Source organism: Mastigoproctus giganteus, chromosome 12, assembly GCF_048544385.1.
Source record: "Mastigoproctus giganteus isolate SK-2022 chromosome 12, ASM4854438v1, whole genome shotgun sequence".
In the NCBI taxonomy this organism is placed as follows: Eukaryota; Metazoa; Arthropoda; class Arachnida; order Uropygi; family Thelyphonidae; genus Mastigoproctus; species Mastigoproctus giganteus.
In genome coordinates this window covers 72,800,846-72,826,616 of record NC_143586.1, presented here as the reverse complement: position 1 = coordinate 72,826,616, position 25,771 = coordinate 72,800,846, and the positions used below count along the sequence as shown (strand labels likewise).

The 25,771-nt window shown below is 39.1% G+C and overlaps 1 protein-coding gene across 2 annotated transcripts in view; it reads right to left on the bottom strand.

Annotated features, from left to right (window-relative positions):
• Positions 1-25,771, bottom strand: part of LOC150077190 (solute carrier organic anion transporter family member 74D-like) — a 524,201-nt gene that overhangs the window by 388,887 nt on the left and 109,543 nt on the right. Inside the window, exons 1-3 of one of the 2 annotated variants that reach the window (XM_090386203.1) lie at positions 19,676-19,812; positions 17,894-18,599; positions 5,997-6,083 (exon numbers count right to left, since the gene is read on the bottom strand). In XM_090386203.1, coding sequence (XP_090242329.1) covers positions 5,997-6,083; positions 17,894-18,584 — 778 coding nt within the window. In that variant the 5' untranslated portion in view covers positions 18,585-18,599; positions 19,676-19,812. Of the gene's footprint in view, positions 1-5,996; positions 6,084-17,893; positions 18,600-19,675; positions 19,813-25,771 lie in introns of those variants that run through there. The other variant, XM_090386204.1, reaches the window with a different exon arrangement.

Here is a 25,771-nt window from a genome sequence, read left to right as displayed (position 1 = left end):
AGGTATGAGTATATTGTCTCTTTTGACCATAATTCTTTTTACAGCGATTACATTTTGTTCCTTAAGCTCTTCTTTAAATCTTCCTCTGTCACATTCATCAGGTCCCAACTAGATATTACACCCTTTGATGTATTTAGGGTTGCATGTGGAGTTACATTAACTGGAGTACCAGCAAAATTTGCCATTTTTAGTAGTTTTTCAGAATGCCTGTGGTTTAGAGTTTCAACAAGTAAGTCCCCTGATTGCAGTCTCTTAATCGTCTTGGGAGACCCTGCAATACTTTCCAGATGTCTTTAGATTAGAAAAGGGGATAGCTTACTGAGAGGCTGTTCTCATAGTGAGTGCATTATTAAAAATGCTGGTAAGTCTGTCACCGAGGGACTGGTTTTCAACCTCTTTGCTTGTGACGAATCATGTTTATGTTCGGTATCTGGCCGTGTTGGCTCCTCTTAGCCCCTGGCAGATGAACTTTTCTGCCAAGGTTACTGGCCCCGCCACGGGGAGGCAGGAGCAGTGCCTGGTGTGACCAAGCGAAGTTAGTAGGGGTTAGTCTATTAAATATGAAAAAAGAAAGGTTACTTTCCTTTCTTGCTCTCGATCAGTACTTTTGAAAAAAGAACTGCTATTAAATAAAAGGATTTATTAAGGAGAAGAACGTAAAAGAGAACTAGAATTCACCTTTTGAGAATCGCAGTGAAAAGCACAGAGAAATCGCTCAGTCACAATCGCTTGGCACCCGGGGCCATATGAAATACTGAAGTCATCTACATATAGTGCATATGACACTGTGGGTGGTAGTTGTTTTCTGATGCTATTTATTTTTATGGAGAATAGTATGGCACTCAGGACAGACCCTTGGGGAACTCCTTGTTTATATGATTTTGACATGGTGTTTTGTACTCCAACTTGAAATGTTCTATTTTTCATGAAATTTTGAATGAATAGTGGTAAATGTCCTCCGAGTCCTGCATCGTGGATATCTTGTAATATACCGTGTCTCCATGGCTTGTCATAGGCCTTTTCTATATCAAAAAATATAGTAACCATATGCTTTGAGGTTATAAATGCATCTCTTATATCTGCTTCTATTCGTACAAGGTGATCTAATATGGATCGATTGTGTCTAAACCCACACTGCATATTGGTGAACCACTTAGTACTTAGTTGTCTCAAAAAACCAGACTAATCTTTTGTTGATGATCTTCTCTAGTACTTTGCTTAAGCAGCTTGTGAGGGCTATCGGACGATAGTTGTTTGGGTCCTTCTGATCTTTATTGGGTTTTTGGAAAGCTATTACTATTGCGTGATGCCACACTTCAGGATATTGGTTTTCTAGAAATATGCGGTTGTACAGTTGAAGGAGGTTTTCTATCTCTTTCCGCTTCAGGTGTTTAAGCATATCATAGTGTATGTTGTCTGGTCCAACTGCACTTGGTTTTGTTTGTGATACTGCTTGACGTAATTCATGTATTGTAATTGGTTGGTTGTAGGGTTCAATCCTTTTAGTATTAAAATTAATTCTGTTTTTTTCCGTTTTCTCCTTATAGGTCAAAAATTCAGTAGTGCAGGATTGTTTTGACGATACTTTAGCAAACGTTTCACCTAATATATTAGCTATCTCTGATGGTTCGGTAATGCTTTCTCCATTCCAATGTAATACTAGTGATGGTTGGTTTTTATACTTCCCATTCATTTTTCCTATTTTATTCCATATTATTTTTGCGTTTGTTGTTCTATTTATAGAGGAAGTAAACTGGATCCAGGAAGTTTTTCTGGCTTGTTTCCGTGTATACCTAGCTAGTGCTCGTGCTTGCTTAAATTTTATCAGATTATCCGTTGTAGGATATCTCCGGAACTTATTCCAAGCTTTGTTTTGTTGTCTTCTTGTTTTCGTGCAATCTTTGTCCCACAAGGATTTTGGGTGCAACAGAAAACGGGTTGAGGTTGTGGGTATTGTTTGTTCGGCTGCTTGTATTAAGGTATCTGTGACATGCTTCAGAGCGTCATCGACCGATGTTTCTTGGATGATTTGTGGATTAAATATTTCCAGTTCTCTAAATTTTTCCCAGTTACCTTTTTCTATTTTCCAGTGAGGTGGTCTGTTTGGATGGCAAGGAGGGTTTCTGGTCAGTATGATGATTACTGGGTAGTGGTCACTGTTGTATGGGTTTTCTATTACTTGCCACTTTAATTCAGGTAGAAGGGAAGGCGTGCATATAGTTAGATCTACTGCTGAGGTTGTACGACTAGGAAAGTGAAAATACGTATGTTTGCCATTATTGAGTAGAGAAAGGTTATGATGGTCTATTATTCTTTCTATTATCCATCCTCGTCTGTTGATATCAGTGTTTCCCCACAGTTGACTATGCCCATTCAGGTCTCCCATTATACAGAAAGGTGATGGGAGTTGGGAGATTAGTTGGTCTATTTCCTCAAATGGTATATCTGGTCTTGGTGGAAGGTACACTGAACAGATGGTTACCATAAATTTCAGTGTTATTCTTACCGCTATCACTTCTAGATTGCTGTTTAAAGGAATGTGTTCGGTTGGGATGTGGTTATGGACTAAGATGGCTACTCCTCCATGTGTTGACCTTTCTCTTAATCTGTCTTTCCTATACATTCTATAATTTTTCGCTGAAAGGGTGTCTTGTTGTCTAAGGCATGTCTCTTGTAGACAAAAGCATATTGGCGTATGTTGTGTTATTAAAAACTGGACATCGTCATAATTGGCACGTAGTCCTCTACAGTTCCACTGGATGAACTGATCCATTATTTGGTTTTTCTAGGGCTTCCGGGTTGCTTCTGAAATGGAGCATTCTTATGTTTTGTCTTATCTTTTTTAGGATAGTTTGGCCGGTCCATGTCCATATTTCTTCTGTGAAAATTTCTAATACTGGTTCTTCCGTTGTGTTTATTTTTCCTATTTCCATCTGTTCGGTTTCTTTGGTGTTTATAAGTTTAGGTCGGTTTTCATTGTGATGCTGATTTGTGGATATCTGTTCTGTGTGAAGAGAAATTGAGGTATTCACTGTTTTCTCCTGTTTCTGTGCCTTCAATCCAATAGATGATTCTTTTGGCATCATGGAAATTTCGGTTTGAACTTCTACTGATTTATATTGGATTACTGCTTGTGAATATGTTGGCTTGTTTGTAGGTCGTGGCTGTATTATTCTCCTTGCTTCTTGGTACGTTGTGTTGTGTTCTGTATTTCTGAATTAGTTTCTCTTGTTTCCATTTTTCACACGTTTTTGAGTAGGCTGGGTTTGTACAGCTTGTACAAACGATTACAGTTTGTACATTTCAAGATGTTGGCAGAGCAAACTGTAGTCTCATGTTCTTTAGAATCACATTTTGCACAGGTTGCTGAGTTTCTGCATGCCATTTGTGAATGTCCAAATTTCTGACATTTGTAACAACGCAGTGGATTTGGTATGTATTGTCGTACTTGGCAGTTCAGATATCCTGCTTTGATTGTTGCTGGAGGTTTTGGAGTATTAAATGTTATGATAAGGGTTCTTGTTGGAATTATATTTCCATCTCTTCGGATATTAATTCTCTTCACTCCTGTAACTCCTTGGCTTCTTAATTCTTCTGTGAGCTCTTCCTCTGATAATGTATAATGCCTTCTGTATAATGTCTTCCTGTATAATGCCTTCTTTAAGTTCTTCAAGCATTTCCTCTTCGGACACATCTATTAAATCCCAGTCAGAGATCACTCCTTTAGAGGTGTTCAGTGATCTATGGGGTGTCACAGTAACTGGTATTCCAGCAAAGAGATTAATATTCAAGAGCCGCTCTTAGTGTTTACTATTAGAGGTCTCGATCAGAATATCTCCTGACCTAAGTCTATTTACAGACTTAGGAGCTCCAGCTCTACTTTCTAATTCCTTTTGTACTCTAAATGGCGAGATTTTGCCAATTGCATTTTCACCAGTTGAGTGCATGATCAGGAAAGCTGGAGTAGGATAGATGTCAGAGTCAGTTTTCTGCCGTTTTGAAGTTCCTGCAATAGAACTATCTTTCTTTTTTGATGTCTGGGGTGCATCTGGCAGCCCAGATAAGTTTGATTTACTCATGACGTGCTCTTTTTGGCCCCGGGAGATTATCTTTTTCTCCCAGGTTACCAGCCCTGCCACGTGGAGGCAAGAGCAGTGCCACCTAGTGACCCAAGCGAAGAGAAGGTTAGTATTAACGAAAAATAAAAAAGGGGGTTAAAGAAAGGTACTTTCCTTTCTGGGTTATATAATTTGAAAGATCTATTTAATTATAATGCTCAAGAGTTAACGGACTTGCGAAACTCAGGAGAAACATATATACAGTAAAGCGTATCATATAATCACTATGAAAAGGCGCTGTGGTCACTAATATCGCTTGGCACTCGGGGGCCAATAATGTTGGAGAGCATAATGACAGGTCGATAGCTGTGCTGTTTCCCGATGGAAGATGCGTGTATGTATGTGTGCCATCATTCAACAGGGTTAAGTTATTCTGTTCTATCCATTTTTCGATCTGTTTTCCTCTCCGGTCTACGGCTGTGTTTCCCCACGCAGGACTGTGTCCGTTGAGGTCTCACAGTAACCGAGTTAATATATCTTCTAAGTCTTGTTGTTGTAATTCTTGGTTTGGGGGAACGTAAATTGTTATAATGGTTATGAGAGATTTAATGGCTATGTGTACTGCAACTGCTTCAAGGGTTGTGTTTAGTGGAAGAACTTGGGAAGGAATGTGTGAATTTACCAAAATTGCCACACCACCATGGGTCGTGCCACCTGTTACTCTGTCTTTACGGTATGTGATATAGTTCTTTACTGTGGGAGAGTCCTGAGGTCTGAGATATGTTTCTTGCAGGCAAAGACATAGCGGGGTATGCTGTGCAATCAGATCATATATATCATGTATATTAGTGCAGAAACCTCTGCAGTTCCATTGGATTATAATCCCCATTATTTGGTTTTGGAGAAAGTGTCAGACTGTTTCTTAGATGTTGCTTTAAGCTTTTCAAGTTTATGTTTTTCCTTTGGAAAATATGGTTTGCCGGTATCCATCTCTTCTTCTACAAAAATCTCTAGTATTGATTCCTCTGCTTGATTGGTCACTTCTGTATCCATTTGTTCCATTGGCTTCTGGCTTATGATATTACATTTTTCTGTGGCTTTTGTTTCTGAGTGTTTTGCATTGGAAGGTACAGATAGTGGTGTGTTTGTGACTTTCTCTTTTTGTTTTAGCTGGGATGTGATAAGTAGACCTCGTGGGAGGCAAGAGCAGTGCCTCTTAGTGACCAAGCAGCTGTGTAAGTTAGATTAGTAAAAGTGAGAATAAGAGAAAAAATAAGAAAGGCGAGTTTCCTTTCTGCGTCTTCACTTACGGATTGTAAGACATAGCTGTTTCACAAAAAATAAAGGGAATTTAACGATGAAAATTAAAGAAACTGATATATTTTCAGAACACTCTATAAATCGCTGGGAATCGCGTAGTCACTTATAAATCGCCTGGCACCTGGATCTTGGTTACCGGGTTACCAGCCCCATCACATGGAGGCAGATGCATTGCCAACCAGTGACCAAGCGATCAGAAAATAAGAAGGCAGTAACGTTGCTAGCGGAGGTAGCAGTAACGATGCTGGCGGGTAAGGCAGTGATGTTGCTGGCAAGGGAGGCAGTAACGTTGCGAATGGAGGAGGGTTTACGAAAAAAGCTAGTACTAGCCCTAGAAAAACACTAGAAAATCGCCCTATAAATCGCTTGGCACTCAGGGCCAATAAATATAACTAATCCACTGAGAAAGAGCACTACGTATCACACAAAATATCACTTGGGCATTATCTATCACTTGGCATTCGGGGCCAAAACAGCTTATCCTAACACTGTAATCAGTGAGAATACTACACTGTACTGGATTTGATTACTAATACTCTACTCAACAATACAGCAGAAATTTAAGTATAAATCTTCAGTCTCACCCTTTACTTCTAATTATTTTAGTAAATAACTTACAGAAGGGATCTTCATAAAACTGCAAGCAAAATGCTGATAATAGAAACCCTAATGTTGGTCCTAACATGCGAAGAGCAATTGAAATACCTGCAAAATGAATAAAGGAAAAGCATTAATTCTAATGCCATTTCTACAAAAAGGTGAAAAATCTCTTGCATTGATCTTTAAGAACACAGTAAACACTATTTATTCCTACCACAATTTATTTTAGTTTATAACCATCTGATTACACAAAGTTAATGTAAATTATCTTCACAACCTAACTGCTAAATAATTTTTTTAAAAATAAAAGAGAATAAGAAATATGGTTTATTCCACTTTTCTAGATAACTAACTTTCATTAACTTGTTAAAATTATTTGTCTATATATGCTGAGTTGGAAATAACATATCTAACTGATAATCAATTTCAGACCAGATTCTTATCCATATCTTAACATGGACAACCCCAATTACAGCTTCAAGTCATGGATGTCTGCTACTACAGTAATCCATGTTTTTGGTGGAGTGCCACAAAAAGAAGTGTAATGGCATAATATATCAAAAATGGTGAACCAGGAATAGGACTACTACATCTGATCTAGCAGCCTAGGACCTGATCAAGTGAAGCACATCCAATACATGTTTTGGTATTATAAAGTTCACTGAAATTAGTTTCCTTTTTAAAAACTTCAACAAAGAAAGACTCCTGCCTACCATATTCAAATGAAAAGCTCTCAAATGTTCTCTCAGCTTTTTCAGTCTTTATATTATTCAAGAGTGCCTTTGAACCAGCAAATAGACCAGGGTTCGGCAAACTACGGCCCGCAGGCCAAATCCGGCCAGCCCCCTCTTTTTAATCCGGCCCACGGTTTAATATTGTTTTTTACATTAAAAAAATTAAAAATAAATCAAATTACACACTGCAATAGCCGATAGTAGAGTTGAGAATAATGACCGCACGTTTTTTTTTTTTTTTTTTTTTTTTTTTTTTGGCACAAGGGCCTCTTGGGCCATATTGTGCCTATTCAGGATTTGTTTGTCACTTTGATCACAGTCTATCATACAGATTTATGTGCTTCAAATAATTAAACAGTTCCTCGAAATTTGCTTCATTGCCAAGAATATCAAATAACGTTAATGGTTCCTTTAAGTTGGACAGGGAGCTAAAGCTTGATTTTCTGACTGTTGAAAGTTGGGGACATTCTATGAGGATGTGTTTTATTGTGAGCTGCGACTGACAGAAGAAACACTGAGGAGGATTCTCTCCCATAAGCAAAAACAGGTGAGTTGGGTGCGAATGGCCGATGCGGAGCCTTGCTAGAATCACTTCTTGTCGCCTGCTTCTCCTGCAACTAGATGTCCACAGTTGTGGCTCTTTTTTTATCTGCAGTAATTTATTATTGGTTTGAGTTTTCCAAAGGAGAGACCATTGTTTCCTGCATGTTGTTTTAATGACAGATTTGTGATCGGTGTAGGGAACTTTTATTTGTCTGGAAGATCCAGCGTCGGGATGCTTTGCAGCAGCATCCGCATGTTCATTGCCTGAGATGCCAACATGACCAGGGATCCAGCAGAAGGTAACCTTCTGATTGACTGTTTGATAGTGAAATAACTTAGATCGGATCTCTTTAAGAATGGGGTGAGAGGGACAAAAAGTAGATTGAATGGCAGTGATAGCGCTTAAGGAGTCTGAATATATCAAGGATTCCTTGATATGGTACTTGTTTATATTATCTAGAGCCAGTTTTATTGCGAATAATTCTGCAGTATAAATACTGCATTCAGTGGGAAGAGAAACAGCTACTGAGAAGTTGGAGGAGACTGCTGCAGCACCTACGGCTGTATCCGTTTTGGAGCCATCAGTATAGATATGTACTTTTGCTGAGTTTTCCAAGGAATGCGATTTATGGAGCTGTTGAAAATTCGTATTAGCCAGGGATGTCTTCCCCCATCTTAAAAAGAAATTGTCACAGAGAGGTACGAATTCAGTCCAGGGAGGTTCGTGAGTACCAAGGTCTTGGAAGACATTATGAAAATTAATGTTCCAACTGATCATGAGCTCTTGCAGTCGAAGCCCTGCTGGGCGATTCTCATTAGGTTTATTTTGATATAGCATGGTGTATTTAGGGTCGAACAAGTGCTGCCAGCTAGGATGTGATGGAATACTCTTAATCTTTAGTGCATAGTTACATAATAAGGATTTTCTCCTTAGGTGCAGTGGAGGTTCATTTGCCTCAATATACAGGCTGTGGATCGGAGATGTTCTAAAGGCTCCCACAGCTATCCTAAGGGCACTATGCTGTATGGTGTTCAGTCGTAATAGGGAACTGTTCCTAGCGGAGTCATAGACAGGTGATCCGTAATCTAAGCGTGATCTTATTAAAGCTCTATAGAGATGGAGAAGAGAGCTTCTGTCAGCACCCCAGGACATGGCGGAAACGGCTCTTAGGATGTTCAGTTTTTTAAGACACGTGGTTCGAAGGTAAGATATATGGGAAGCAAAATTAAGTTTATTATCTAAATGTAGCCCCAACAGACGAAAATTGTTAGTGACAGGTATCAGGCTGTTTTTTAAAAATATTTCTGGATCCGGGTGGAGTTTTCGTTTTTTACAAAAGTGAATTGCAGTGGATTTTTTTTCGGCTAAAGAATAACCATTCCGCAGTGCCCATGATTCTATTTTAGCTATGGAAATTTGAAGTTGTCTTTCAATGATGTTCATAGTTTGGGATTGACAGGAGATAATGAGGTCATCGGCAAACATATAGGATTCTACTGTATTTGGTACTTCCCGTGTCATGTTTGTAATTCTTACTGCAAATAATGTTGGACTTAGAATAGAACCCTGCGGTACACCCTCCTCTTGTTCAAATGATTTGGATAAATTGTTCATATACCTTACCTGAAACGTTCTGTTGCATAGAAAATTTTGTATGAATTGAGGTAACTGACCTCTCAAGCCGAAAGAATGGAGATCTTTTAGTACACCATATCGCCAGGTGGTATCGAAGGCTTTCTCAATATCGAGATTGATCATGACTAGATGTTCTCTCCTTATAAAGGCATTTCGGATGTTTGCCTCAGCTTTTATCATCACATCTAGCGTGGACCGGTTCTTTCGAAATCCATACTGGCTGCTGTTTAGTAAGTTGTTTGCTTCCAGGAACCACGTTAGCCGCCTGTGAACCATTTTTTCAAGGACTTTTCCTAGACAACTAGTCAGTGATATTGGCCTGTAGTTATGCGGAAAGGTACGATCCTTTCCTGGCTTCGGGAAGGCTAGAACAATTGAGTGACGCCAGGAGAGTGGGTAGGTATTTTCTAAGAAAATACGGTTGTAATATTTTAACAATGTTGTTTTTGCTCTGTTGTCAAGTTGCTTTAACATTATATAATAGACCCCATCTGGACCAGCAGCACTATTTGGTGTTTTATTGAGTGCCCCTACTAATTCTGCGAATGTGAATGGATGGTTGTATGGATGTGAAACTGCCGTAGAAAAATTAATCTTACGCTTTTCTGCAGATTCTTTAATTCTTTGAAAGGTTGGGTTAAAGGTGGATATTGCTGATATGCTGGCAAATGATTCAGCTAAGGCATTTGCTATATCTGCTGGTGATGACAACTCCTTCCCTTCCCAATTTAGTATTGTAGCTGGGGACTGGACATATTTGCCATTGAGCGTTTGAATTTTCCTCCAAATGATTCTACTATCTGTGTCCTTATTTATACTTGAGGAGAAGCTGATCCAGGCTTCTTTCTTTGCATTTCTTCTTATTTTGCGGAACTTGGCTCTTAGTCTTTTGAAGTTAATTAGGTTACTAGTTGTGGGGAATTTACGAAATAAATTCCAAGATCTGTTTTTTTCCCGTTTCGCATGCGTACAATCTTGGTTCCACCAGTAGTTACTGTGTTTCCGTTTCCCTGGTAAAGATTTTGGTATTGCAATGGTGGCAGCTAGTAATATTTGAGTAGTAATGTGTTCCGTGACATTTTCTATGGTCTGAGATTGTATAATTTTATCATCTAATTGAACATGAGAGGCATATTCACTCCAGTGTGCCCTACGGAATATCCAAATGGAGCGACGTGGGGAAGGGGAGTTTGCTCGTGTTTGGAGTTTGCAGAGGATTGGCAGGTGATCACTGTTCATTGGATTGTTAAGAACAGACCACTCCATAATAGTATATAAGGAGGGAGAACAGATCGAGAGGTCTATTGAACTCATGGATCCAGTCGAAAAATGAATGTAGGTTGGCTCGCCAGTATTTAAAATGGTGAGTTGATAAGCATCAAGAAAGGATTCTATTAGCTTACCTCTCTTGTCAATTGTTGGAGATCCCCACAGCGAATGATGTGCATTGAAATCTCCGAGCAAGCAGAACGGAGATGGTAGCTGGTCTATTAGATTTTCTAGGTCGTCTGAAGTGAATAAGAAATTAGGAGGGATATATATTGACGCTATTGTAAGAGTGATGCCAATTTCAATACGCACTGCCACTGCTTCAAAAGGGGTCTGAAGAGCAATATGTTTCGATGGAACGTTGTTTCTAACAAGAATTGCCACTCCTCCACAGGCTGGCGAGTCTATTCTCCTATCTCGTCTGAAGATGGTGTAATTTTTAATGGTGGGACACACTAGTGCATTTAAGTAGGTTTCCTGTAGGGCTATGCCTGCTAGATCATACCGGTCGATGAGATCATATAAATCGTCTTTTGTATTGCGAAAGCCTCTACAATTCCATTGGAGGAATCTTTCCATTAAGTGGTTTTATTGTTTATTTTTGTTTCTGACTGCTTTTTAGTTGAAACTTGCTTAGATCGATCCAATTTCCCTTTCTCTTTTTTTGGAAAGTAGGGACGTGTGACATCCATCTCATCAGTCGCATGCAGTTCTAATATACCATCATCTGATTCATTGCGTTGGTCAACATCCATGCCCGTAGCTACTGGTGGGTTCAGAACTTTAGTTTCTGCCACTTTTGGTTTTGCTGTTTGAGGCACGTCGGTTGGAATGGTAATTGGGGTGTTACTGGCTTGTTCAGCTTTTTGCTGTGAAGGACACTGTTTGGAAGCAGAGAGCAAGGAACGTGCCCAATCGGCGATGGATATATTTGGAGGAACTGTAACATCTGTTTGAATACCTACTGACTGACATTGTTTAGCAGCAGTGGCATATGTACGCTTTGGTTCTGTTATGAGTATTTGTCTTCTTGCCTCTGAGTATGTGACTTTATTCTCGACTTTATATTTTTGGATTTTTTTCCCTTGTTTCCATAGTTCGCATATTTTGGAAAAAGCTGGGTGATTACCTTTACAGTTTGGGCAATGAGGAGTAGCAGTGCATTCAGATTGATTATGTTCCTTTGATCCACAATTTGGACATATTGCCTCACCTCTACATGCAGTTTGGGAGTGTCCATATTTTTGGCACTTATAGCACCTGATTGGATTCGGGATGTAAGGACGCACACGGCAATGAAGATAGCCAGCTTTGACAGATGTTGGTAGGATAGGAGAACTAAAAGTGAGTATTATACTCCTTGTAGGAACAAGAATACCATCTTTCCGAGTCAGGATTCTCCTTGCTTGGATTACTTTTTGTTCTTGAAGCTCTTGGACTATTTCCTCTTCTGATACATTTACTAAGTCCCATTCTGCAATTACACCCTTCGAGGAGTTTAGGGTGGCATGGGGAGTGACTTTTATTGGTTGTCCACCAAAGGTAGTCTGCTTTAATAACTTTGCAGAGTGTTGCGCTTTACTGGTCTCTACAAGAATATCCCCGGACTGAAGTCGCCTTACCATTTTCGGTGAACCTGCAACAGACTCAATACATTTTTGGATAAGGAATGGCGATAACTTACTCAGAGGCTGCTCTGAGAGAGAGTGTAGAATGAGGAATGATGGTATCTCCTCTTGAGGGGTTGTTCTCAGCCTCTTGGGTTGAGAGAAGTCATTATCATTGTCATTTATATTGTCTCGTCTTGAGCTCAATGGCTCTATAGGTGGATATATATTTTTATCCATCTTTGCTCCTTTCAGCCCTGGGAGAGTGAATTTCTCCTCCCAGGTTACCGGCCCCGCCACGGGGAGGCAGGAGCAGTGCCGCTAGAGTGACCAAGCGGTATAAAAGTTAGTACGTTAATTTAAAGAAAAAAAGAAAGGTGTTTTTCCTTTCTTAAACTAGCTTACGATTTGTAAGACTAAGTTGCCTAATAATAGGAAAGTAAGAAAACTTTTATAACTGAAACAGAACTATATCTTTGAGAAAACGCTCTAATAATCACTCAGGAAATTGCTTGATCACTATAACGCTTGGCACCCGGGGCCATGACCGCACGTGGCACTACTGGCGTCGCATATTCGCATTCTGTCGTCTACCATAGAACAAGTGTTGGCAGCATTTCTCTCAGTTTTGCTTTAGTGGCGCACGTGGTATTGTCTGTCATGGCGCTCTGCAATCTTTTTTTTTCCTTTTATTTATTACCCACCGTTTCCATGTCACCCTCAAGACCAAATATGAAGAGAAAAGTGGACATCGAATGTCGTGCTTTTAAAGCTGAATGGAGTGTGAATTATTGTCATAGAAATAAATGACAAAGTATCACGTTTATTATGTAATGACACAATAGCTGTGCGAAAAGAGTACAATATACGTCGTCATTACCAAAGTAAGCACGCAGCACAATATTCAAAACTCACAGAAAATCAACGGAAGCTAAAACTGGAAAGTTTAAAACGTAATAATCATCATAACGCAATTTATTCGTTAAAATAAAAAATTATAATGAAGCAGTAACTAAAGTAAGCTTACGAATAGCTCATTTATTAGCCAAGAAAGGGAAACCATTTACCGATGGTGAATTAATTAAATCATGTTTGCTTGTGGCAGCCGAAGAAATGTGTCCAGAGAAAATGGATTTGTTTCAATCTGTCAGTCTTTCGGTGAGAACAACTGTTAGAAGAGATGAGGACATTGGGAGCCACATCAAGAGTCAATTAAAAGACAAGGCAAAAAATTAAGTGGTTTTCGTTGGCTCTTGATGAGTCTACACTCATTACTGATACTGCCCAATTGTTGCTGTTTATTCAAGGAGTTAATACTGAGTTTGAGGTTACTGAAGAATTAGCTTCTATGAATAGTCTGCAGGGAACAACAACTACAGGTGAAGATATCTTCAAGGAAGTCGAGAAAAGGCTAACACGGTACAATTTGCAATGGAATCAGTTAAAATGTGTCACAACTGATGGTGGTAAAAATATGTGTGGAATGGAGAAAGGATTAGTTGGACAAATTTTTAAGGCTTGTGAAGAAGCTAAATGTTCAAAACCTCTGGTAATTCATTGTATTATTCACCAGCAGGCTCTTTGTGGGAAACACCTCAATCTGTCATGTGTTATTGAACCAGTTGTGTCAGCAATTAACTTTATTCGCTCTCGTGGACTTAACCATCGTCAGTTTAGTGATTTTTTATTAGAGATTGAAGCCGAATATCCTGATTCGGCTTCGGTTCGATGGCTCAGCAATGGAAATTTTTCTAAATGAGAAAAACTGCCCACAACCACTATTATCTAACAATGAACGGCTATGGAAATTAGCATTTGCTATAGACATCGTGGGATATCTTAACGAATTTAACTTAAAATTACAGGGGAAAACAATGCTCATATGTGAAACGTATTCTATCATAAATTCATATCATATCGTCAAAAATCTGCATTGTTTCAAACACAAATCACATTAACCAAGTTTGACCATTTTCCATGCTGTAAAAAATTTCAAATATTAGCGAAATCTCCATTCCCAAAAAAATTCGTGGCGGATATATTTTCTGAACTTAAACTACAGTTACAACAACGTTTTTTGGATCTTGATGCAAGTGCAAAAGACATTTCCATATTTCAAAATCCATTTGGTTGCACAATTGAGGAGCTTCCATCAGACCTTCAATTGAAAGTGATTGAGCTGCAAAATGATGATATGCTAAAGGTTAGGTTTAAAGAAATGGATCTAACCCAATTCTATAAATATCTTTAGGAAGATAAATACGGTCAATTAAAATCATATGCACGGGGATTTATATCTGTATTTGGGAGTACTTACCAATGTGAAAGACATTTTCGAAAATGAAATATGTAAAATCTCAATACAGATCATTATTAACGGATGACCATTTACAAACAACTTTAATGATAGGAAGTACTAACTTCGAACTCCAGTATGATGAAATATTATCTCAGAAAAAACAATTACATTAATCGCATTAGTACAAAATTTAATCAGTTCTATAATACATTTAATAATAAATGGAAATATTTTATTTATTTTTTTGTAAGTGTCAGCATGTGTATAAATATTATGTAAAATATCACTTCCTAATAAAAAGATTTTGAAGCTGTTTTTTTTTTTGTTGCTCTATGAGTAGAATTACCCAGGTATCTTCAAGCTTGCTACCTGGCATGCCGAGCCTAAAAATTTTACGATCTGGCCCTTTCCAAAAAAAGTTTGCCGGCCCCTGAAATAGACTATTCTGCAAAAAGAGACTCAATTCATTTTCTCTTTTTAAGTTCCCAGACTAATGATTCCCTATGCTGATTTCATAAGAAAGAATTAGTCATATGTAGTTAAAGTTGGAGACTGAACAATTTCATCCTTCCACTGCTGGCATGCTCTGGAGCAGGCAGGGTGCTCTCCTTGGCAATTTATACAGATCGGTTTGTAAGCTGAACATTCCTTGCTCTCGTGATATTTTGAACCACATTGAGCACAGGCAGGGTTACCACGACAAGCCGTTTGTGAGTGGCCGTATTTTTGGCATTTAAAACACCTCAGTGGGTTTGAAATATAAATCCTCACTGGGCAGTTTAAGTACCCTGCCTTGATGGAACTTGGAGGCCGTGGGGTGTTAAATCTTAGGATGAGAACTCGGGTAGGGATGAGATTCCCATCCTTTCTCAGTGATATTCTTTTGACAGCCGTCGCTCCTTGTTCTTTCAATTCAGAGCAGATCTGTTCTTCAGAAACATGAAGGTCCCACTCTGAAATGACACCTCGTGAAGAGTTCCAAGTTTTGTGGGGGGTTATGGTAATAGGTATTCCCCCTATTGATGTGGCTTTCAAGATTTTTTCCGCCTGTTTCATAGTTGTAGTTTCGACCAAAAGGTCACCAGTATGCAGTCGTTTTACAGATTTGGGTGATCCTGCCAACCCTTCTAATCCTTTCTAGATAAAGAAGGGTGACATCTTCCCAATTGACTGCTCTCTAGTCGAATGGAGAATAAGGAAAAGCGGTGTTACAGATGGTGTTTTATCCTCAGTTCTGGCTCTTTTGACAGAGGTGTTGTCTGTGTTATCGTCTCAATTAGGTAAGAGCCTTGTTAGGGCCCCAGAAGAAATAGAATTTAAATTACTCATATGAGTAAGATAAAAATTTCAGATGCCCTAAGTACCTCACCCACCACGGAGCCCTACGAGGGGACGACCACTCGTGAACTAGCAGGTACTGCGTACACGAATGGGACGCCAAGTTAGCTTAGAAGCACCATACCCACATTTTCAATAAGCCTCCATCGCAGGACCAAAGGGAGGGAGACTTATTGGAACGCAGTTGACCCTAGCAGTAAGAACTATCCGGCGATTGATACCAGTCGGGCCAGTCCGGAACCACCCGTCTTGTCGAAGCAGGGGCCAAAGTGGTGTATTAAGGCTGGACCCCTCAAACACCAGGATCCCCTTTCCGAATTCCACGGGTCGCAGCACACGGCTGCACACTCCAGATTCCAACGATGTAACCCTGGAACCAAGGTATGGATGTTAGATCCGAGTGATGCTAATTTGGAAAACCAGCAGCATCACTGGGAGGTCCCCTCACCACGTACAGGTGCCCACGTCGAGGGATATTTGAGGTACATTGATCTGACTGTTTTTTCTGAGGTTTCTGTCTGTTTTGTTTTGATTTTTCATTTCTGGGAAAGGTTGGGCGTCCTGTGTCCATGGTATCATTGGTATGTAATTCTAGTGTAGTGTCTTCATCCTCTGACTGAACCTCCATTTCCATGTTGCTATAGCGTGGTTTCACTGTCTTCTGGTTTTCAACACTAACAGATTTTGTTGGTTCGGGCAAGGTTGAGATGGCATCAGTTGGGACACTGGCGTATTGGTGGTTTCATTAACTGTAGATTTTTTATTGCATGTTAGCCTAGTTTTGGCCCAGGAGGCAAAGGAAATGTTTGGTTCTATGGAGACATCTGTTTGAGTTGCAGTTGACCGGCTGTTTTTAGTGACAGATACGAATGATCAGCTAGGCATGGTTAACAGTATTTGCTTCCTTGTATGAGACTTTATGCTCCACTTTATATTTCCGGATTTGTTTGCCTGTTTTCCAAAGTTCACATGCTTTAGAAAATGCAAGATGGCTTCCTTTACAGTTAGCGTAAATAGGAGCGGAAGCTGTACAGTCTCCTTGGGAATGCTCCTTAGAGCCACAAATAGGACACAGCATCGCCTTGGCATGCTGTCTGAGAATGGCATTACTTCTGGCACTTGGGATATAGGGCCAAATCTTGCAGCTTAAATAACCTGCTTTAACAGAAGATGGAAGAGTCAAGAGTACTAAATGTGAAAAGGATGGACCTGGTTGGTAGTAGGTTGCCATCTTTTTTGGTCATTATTCTCCACGCATGAGTCACTTTTTGTTCCCTGAGTTCTTGTATTATCTCTTCTTTCAACACAGATAGCAAGTCCCATTCGCTGATAACGCCTCTAGAGGTGTTCTGAGTGTTATGGTGCATAACTGACAGTGGAATACTGTTAAATGATGTTAATTTTAACAGCTTCTCTGAATGAGTTGTCTTAGAAGTTTCAATTATAAAGTCTCCAAGATTGGAGATGTTTAACCATTTATAAGGAGATCCACAAACCGACTCAAAACATTTCTGTAGAAGAAAAGGTGATAGTTTGCCAACATGTTGCATGGATAATGAGTGCATTATAAGAAATGCTGGCATGTCTTTATTCTGATTTTCCGTCCGTAGTCGCTTCGGACGATTGGAGTCATGGTCAATGTCAGGAATTTCTGATCTTGAGCTCGAGGGCTCTAAAGATGGATAGTTACTTATATCCATGTCAGCTTCTTTTGGCTCTGGGGGTTTGTCTTTACCTCCCAGTTTGCCGGCCCCGCCACGGGAAGGCAGGAGCAGTGCCAGAAGGTGACCAAGCGGCTATTAGTTGTATTAGTAATAAATAAAAAAGAAACAAAGGTTTCTTTCCTTTCTGGGCCTTTGCCTACTTCTTGTAGAACGAAAAAGCTACTGAAATATAAAATGAGGAAAACAGTATTTAGAAATAAACAGAATATATAATGGCAAAAGCTCTTTAGATAGCTCGCTTTGAAAACCGCACTGAGATCGCTTGGCCATGCAATGCTTGGCACCCGAGGCCTCATTTTTGATGGACTATATTACATAATTTCGAACCACAGCCAGCACTAACTGACTAACATTTAATTCTAATACTAAAAGAAAAGCACATACCCATACATATGTACACAGACATGTCTTAATAGAGCAAACAGGAAATTATTTCCCAAAGCATTACATTGACAGGCAAGATATATGTCATAACCCCAGAGGTTCACATCTGGTGAGTATGGGCTTGGCACAACCACGATCCTGAGCTGTATATCATTCTTCTCTTTCTTGGTGACTCCTTTACCTCTCTCTCTCTCTCAGATTAACTCAGGAATTTTTTTTTGGCTGGTGCAGAATAAGCCTCAAACTTCCTTGCACCATAGGGCTAATAATAATATGAATATTTCATATTGTATTTTATATATGCATATCTTACAAATGTACTTCAACTGCAATTCTAACAAAAAAAGAAAATATTTGATAATCTATACTCATAACACTTACCAAAATAGAGAGCCGAATCTTTTTTTTTCACATTATCATCAAGATATGGTGCTGCAACTGTAAAATAAATGCATGATCCACATCCATTGAGGAAATTTGATAGGAAGATTACAGAAATACTTAAAACATTAGACAATGCCACATCATTCTTGCAGTTTTGTTCTCTCTTTGCCATTTTTGCTGTGTCATTACAGATATCATCGTTATTTTTATCAAAAATCAATTCTGTTTTTGTTATCATATGTAAAGCAGGACCATATACAAAATATGGGAAGGAAGCAATAACACAACTGAAAACAACAATAACCATACCAAATGCAACATAACGTGGTTTATGGGCCTGAGATCCATGGAACACAACACAGCTACTAATTATAACTGGTGCTAGATTATCTGCAATCATTATGACTGCTGATATTTTGCTTTCAAACGCATACCTCTTTTCTAAAGTTGATAGTATTCCCACAACATATGTAGAGTAAGCACCTTGTATCACACCTAACAAACAAAAAACCACTAGGTAAACTTTTGAGTTGGCAAAGTACTGGAGCCATGATGGTCGGCAACTTCCTATACCACAGTATTTTTCTTCTGACTGTGATACTTCATATGTACACTTGGGAGTATCAGGAGAAGAGTCTTCATTTTGTAATAGCTTGGACAAAGGTAGGGGTTCTTCAGGGTATTCCATACGGGTTTCTTTAAACTGGAAATAAAAATGAAATTATGTTAAATTAAAAAAAATACAAGCATTAATTCCCAAGACTAAAAGGTAATAGTTTCATATTTAAAAATGAAATAGTTCTCACATATATCTATAGAGAGAGAATTGTAGCTATTTTTTTAATTTTGTAATTAATTAATAACAGAATTAATAAATATATGCAGTACATGACAGATATTTGATGAAGGATGCATGCAAAAATTACAGGCATGATTTTTAAATAAATCATGATTTGCAAACATCACAGTGATGCTGGTAAAAGGCCTGGTACAACTTTAGAGCAAACCCCATACCTTTTAGTCTTGTTCACTTAACAACTAAAATGAGATAAATGAGATTCTGAACTTTATAAAGCTATGACACCTTGAACTGAAGATGAAGTTTCATATTTAGAAAATAAATTCATATTGAATATAAATTTCATTGTGAAAGATACTATGAAAGTATGAAATTCAGTGCAGCTGCAATGGCTCTACATGTTTAATCCCAGTTCTGGGTTACAGCATAGTCAGAATGGGGTATTTCTACACGTGAAGCAGCTATAAGCTACTTCAACTCTTGCATCCAGTTGCCACACATTAATCCCACTGAATCACAGAACTGGCTCACAGCATATCATAAAGAAGTTAAATGGAAATGAGTAAGATAAGATTTATTACATTAATATAACATAAAATGTCACCAATGCAATTTAAAAGTTCACAATGATCTTCATATTACTGTTCCTATAGTATACAAAATGAGCCTATACTTTTAATATAAAATTACTAGCACCCATACGTAAGAAAATAACGGATTACTGAAGTCTCCTGTACAACCACTGCTAAAGCACTATGACAACAATGATTATTGAAGTCTGCTGTATTTGTAAAGTACTATGACAACAGTCCAGTATGACGAGTGAAACTGCTCAAAATTTGGAAATGGGAGGAGAGGAGAGGGCCTTACAAAATCTGTAATTAAGTCTGCGAAAATATTATTTTATTAAAATCATCTATACAGATAGAAGAAAAAAAAAAAAAAACTTTATTCAACTAATCTGAGATTCAAGAATTTACCCGATTTAGTGTATAAGGAATGCATAGTCCACTGATAAAATCTGCATAGTCCACTGACACAACTGTTAACTTTGCTGCCAGACGGATTACTTGTCAAGCAAGCAAATCTAATTTGATATATTACTGTTAAATTTTATATCATGACACTCGTGAAAATAAAAGTACATAGAATTTTCCGAAAGAGTTCAGATAACAAAAACAAAATAGTCTCACAAGAGATTTGGTTTTAAAAGACAATAGAGAAAACTGTGAATTAAACACATCACACAAAGATCTGTGTTTACAAACCCATCACACGTGTATGGCTCGTATCAACCAGGAAGTTCGTCGCGAAAGGGGTTGCCGGCAGGGAGCGCACCCCATAGCGACACGCACAGGCTATAAACTGGGTGTTTCAAAAGCAAGCACAAGAAATTAAATCGCATATTCAGGAGCCCAAAAAAAGAAAAAAAAGTCAAATACTGTACATAAGTCATTAACCAAGTTTCCAACTCTGAACGGTTATGGAGTTTCGAGGTTTGAAAAATAGCTGTCGAGTTTCAAATGGCAAAAAATAAACTTTGATATCAGATTAATATTAAAAGTACTGAAATAACAGAAAGTAAATAAAAATAAGCATACCTATATCTATTATGAATACACATTTTACAAAGTGTCTGCTTGTTATTATTTTTATTGTATTTTGACATTCAACATTTCATGGATTTGTTAAAATTAATTATATAATTTAAATTTACATCCATAGCAATATTTTTTTTTAATTAAGACAGTAACCGTTCAAAATCAAATGTATGTTTGAATTGGTTTTCTTCTTCTTTAAGATCCAATGATAGGTTCCAAATATTTAATTCCTAACCTTGAAATACGCTATAACAAAGAGTATGGAGAATCACAAAAATCGTTGCAAAAAAGGGAAAGAACTCCAACAGCTTAATGCATAGTAGGCCCACCCTTTGCCTGTATGATTCTCAACCCTCCTGGGCATACTATCTACCAACTTCCAAGTCAATTATTATTATTTTCTTTATTTATTTTTTTTTTTTTATGTAAACCCCAAACACGAGAGGAATTAGAACCTATAATACTTTGTACCGTGCTTGGAGGTTGAGAAGACGAAAGAAGATATTTGTTGACATTGGACTTGAACTTCTGTAGACTGTAATTTTCAAGAAATACGTACGAAGGAAGGTTGTTCCAGAAAAAGACAGTTGAATGAATAAACGAGGAAGATGAAAAGTTGGTTCTGTAAGTTTGACGTTGGACAGTAAATGGATGTTGGCTGGGGGTGGCACGTGTTCGGACTGTTTTGAAAGAGAGAGCGGGAATTATAGAAGCCAATTCAGAAGAACAGTGCCCATGGAAGTATCTGTAGAAGAGGCATGCAGCAGAAACAGTACGTCTATGAGAGAGCGAGTGGAGAGACTCTGTTAGAGATGAATCATTAATTAACCTAACTGCCCTCTTCTGAAGGGAATCAAGAATCCTGAGAGAGGTTTTGGGGGAACCACCCCAGATGTGGGAACAATATTCCATGGCAGGGCGGTTTGCGATTTATACAGAGTGAGCAGCTGTTTGAAAGAAAAGTAACGCCGAGAGCGAAAGAGAAAACCAAGTTTTTTAGATGCAGAGGAAGCAATACTGTATTTGTAATGTGCTTGTGCTAAGAGAGATTAGAAGTCAGGGTAATCCCCAAAAGAGATATCATTTTGCCTAGAAATCGGAGTGTCACTAAAGATAAGCATAGGAGCAGAAGAATCCTTTTTGCGAGATATAAGACAAGACTGAGTTTTAGAAGGGTTGAAATCAACTAAGTTCTCTTTGCCCAACTGGAGAAATACCTGAAGATCGACGTTTAAGGAATTGGTAGCAGATTTTCAAGAAATTGAAGCTGATTGAGCAGGACAAGATTTCTCAAAATGGAAAGTGGAACACAACGTGCTATCATCGGCAAAACTATGGATAGGATTTCTAGTCAATGGAAGAAGGTCATTTATATACAAGAGGAAAAGAGGGGGGAAAGAACTGAACTTTGGGGGTCACCAGCATTAGTGGAGAAGTTAGAAGACAGAGAGCCATCTACCATCACCCTCATTGAGTGATCAGAGAGAAAACTGGATAACTAATCACTAAAAACAGTTGGCAAACCATAAGATGGAAGCTTGTTTAGAAGACCTTTATGCCAAACACGATCGAAAGCCTTTCAGATGTCAAGAGCAACTACTTGTGTTTCACCGAACCTTTCCATTGAATTAGTCCATAAATGGGTAACATAAGCCAGAATATCACCAGAGGATCGACACTGACGGAATCCATACTGGCGATCGTTGATCAGTTGGAAGGTTTCTAGGTGGTGTAAGATTTGGCGGTTAATTGATTTCTCCACTACTATAGAAAGAGTAGAAGTAATTCCAATGGGAGGATAATTGGGTGGGAGGGATTTGTCACCCTTTTTAGGAACTGGCTGGATATGAGCAAATTTCCAAGCAGAAGGAAAAGCACCTTTGGAATAAGAAAGTGAAAAAAGGCGGCAAAGAACAGGAGTAAGTTCAGAAGCACAGGTTTTGAGAACAAGTGGAGAAATACAATCGGGACCTGGAGCTTTCTTAGCATCAAGATTCGTGGAAATGCTTCTGACGGAAGACGACAGGAGCCATTGAATGGAGCGTGTTGGGAATGGTGGGAGGTGTTTTACCAAGATCATTAATACATGAGTTGGAAGAAAAATGGAATGCTAGCAGGTCAGCTTTATCTTCGGCTGAACTGACAACAGAACCATCTGGTTTGGACAGAGGAGGGAGCAGAAATGGGCAAAAGTTGCGGCAAATAGCTTTGGAAAGAAACCAGAATGTTCGGCTACCATTAGGGCAAGAAGGAAGTTTTCTACTCTTAGCCTGTTCAAACTCTAGTTTGGACTGATTAATAACTGCTTTACAATTGTTGCGAGCTTTGATGTAAGCAGAAAATGAAACTGAAGAATTAGAAACAAGCCAATTACGATATGCAACATTCTTCTCTTGAACAGCTTTAGCACATTTATTGGAAAACCAAGGTTTAGATAAAGGACGAGATTTTAAAGCGGAGTGTGGGATAAAGGATTCCATTCTTGCAAGAATAAAATCACTGACACGATCTGAGCAAACGTTGACATCAGAAGTTTTGAAAGAGTAATCCGACCAATGGAAAGAAGAAAAGAAGGCTCGCAGGTCATCCCATTTTGCATTCTTGTAATGCCAAACAACACGAGGTTGGGAATATCCATGAGATAAAGGTTCCATTAGAGAAGAGACAATCACCAAGTTGTGATCTGAAGTGCCTAAAGGACCTCTCACTTCGACCGTGTACTTAGAAGGGTCGTTTGTGAGAAAAAGATCAAGCATATTGGCTGTATGATTCGGATTGTCCGGTATTGTTGTAGGTAAATGAACAATCTGTGTAAGGTCATTAGTAATTGCAAAAGCCTCAATATGTCGACCAGCTGGGTCGGTGTGACTAGCAAACGGAAGCCAGCTGGAGTTGTGAACATTAAAATCACCAAGGAAAATTACCTCACTGTTAGGAAAGTTGGAGTGGAGAAAGTCAAGTTGCAAAGAGAGGAAGTCAAAGAGCTCCAAGTGATTAGTGTAACTGGGAGAACGGTAGAGACAACAGATGAATCTGACACAACGAGTTAGGGAGATTTTAAGCCAGAGAAGATCAAAGAGAGGAGATTCCCAATTTCCAAGTCTCTGACAGGGAATATCAGAACGGACATATGCACAAGTACCACCTTTGAGGCGAAAGGAATCATACAGCGAATAATTTGGGCATCTAAGATGAGCAGTAGTTGAATCAAGTGATAACTGAGATTTTGTCAGAAAACGTACATGGGGTTTGGCAGACTGCAAGTGGAAATGGACATCGTTGAGATTAGAATTGAGACCACGTATATTTGTGAAATGAATTAGGAAGTGCTTGGGAGGTTTAGATCTTTTCGCAGATAAGCTTGCTCTATTAGTTTGACAATTCATGGTGTATTCAATAGTAAGAAAAAATTGGGTGGGACAAGCTCTTTGATGTAATGAAATTTTTGGATATGGCATACATATGGTAAGAATATACCCAGATCCTTGACATAACGTGGCCTCGACAATGCTCCCCGCATACACACTACTCGGACTCCCTCCAGTCACTATCTGGCAGAGTAGAGGTAGCAAGATTATACACTAGCTGATCCGGAAGCCTCCTAGAGAGTTACCACTAGGTTCGGTCCGGTGTACTAACTAGCGGCCGGCCTGCAAAGACCGTTTTAGAGCTGTACGCTCGAAATGTAACGAATATTGGATCTCGCCACGATGTTCATCATAACCTCAAAAGTCATCAATCATACTGCATGATGGAAGAGATAGGGAAGGGTTGACTGGAACTTAGCTCTAGAGACTAAACATGGGTTCCACCACTTCAAGCCTACCATAAGCAAAGTAGTGGTATTGCACCGGTTGATGAGAGTCGTCTACCATCTAGTACTGCCTGGTAACGTAGAGGGGCAGCGTTCCTCCATGTGGTGTGGGCGCCACACTTCGACCCCTGCTTACATTGGTTCAAACCACCTGGGTGGTCACCCACCATGTACTTTTGCATGGAAGTTATACGCAGGATTACTAACAGTCCCACCATCGTGAAGGTGCAAGCAGAGGATTTGACTGTCAAAGACCGTCCGGACTTCGCCGAAATTGAGTCTACTTGACTTGAGTGTCACCCGAATATCAGTTTCATCAGCGTTTTCGACTCCCAGGTAGCAAGTACAGCTTGTCTGGCATATCTGAGAGAATGTCTGTGACAACCTCAAGGACCATATTATTATTATTATAATTAGCCATATGGCGCACTGAAGCCTGGGGCTTTTGCTGCACCAGCCAAAAAGAAATTTCAGTTAGCCACACACAGAGAGAGAAAAGTAGAATGAAATCACCAAGAATGGGAAGAATGACGATATCCGGCTCAGGACCTTGGGTGCCAAACCCATATTCACTAAATGTGAGCCCCTGGGGTTTCGCTCTGTGAACTGCTTTGGCTGCGGCCTATCCCATTCATTAGGGTTTATATGCGAGCTCTGAGCTGGCTAATGCTCAAGCTCTAATATTAGGGCTCTTGCAGAACGCTCTTATCTGACCATGTGTATCAGGTCCATAAACTGTATATAGTATGTTCTGAATAAAAAACCCGAGTTTCTGGGGAAGTGGGGGGGAGACCTTGCTCTCCATTCTTGAGCTGAGGAGTGGAAAAATTCCATAAAACGTTTTCCCTTCATTGATGAGATTCGAAACCGGAAATTTTTTAACCTGTGTGGGACAGTGGTTATTATTACTGTGTTACTGGCGCAGAGGAGCCAGCTAGTACTACAACTTTTTAGGTTCCATTGGTCACAAACCAGTCCTGTATGATCCACACTGTATAACGTATAGTGCTGGCTTCGGTTCTGCACATTGTGGTGTCTCAATACTAAGCACCTACCAGGAGTTCTGAATGAGATGTTTAAGTCTTTGAATGGATTGACCAAAGTAAATTCTGAGAGAATCCATCCTTCCTTCCTTCACTTGAGGGAATATAAACTCAAATTTAAGAAGGATACAGGTGTGGAAGTTTGTCTTCAGGCAGCGTGTAGTTTATCGCTGAAACCGGCTTCAATTTGGTGTTGAAAAATTTGGTGCTGAAAGTACGAACTAGACAGACCTTTTGGCGTGGATGCACAGGTAATGCGGGAAGTGTTTTTTTTTTTTTTTGGCTGATTTTGTTTCAGCTTTTTTTGCTTGTCATTTACCACTAATGATACTAATAGTGGCAATTAAAGCCTTTAATAATACCTTTATTCCACACCAGGAATAAAGGCATTGTTATTGAGACTCTCGTATGTCTATCAATGTCTCTACGAACTAGACCCAATAAATTGCATAAACTGCATGCAGAGCAGAAGAGATTGCGATCACTCTGTACGAAACTAGCAGTTTTGGGAGTACGCAACAGTGATAAGTTCAAGAATCGATTATATATAACACAAACAAATCTAATCAAACTTTTCAGACTCAACTTGCAGTCATTGAGAATTGGATGCACTTAAAT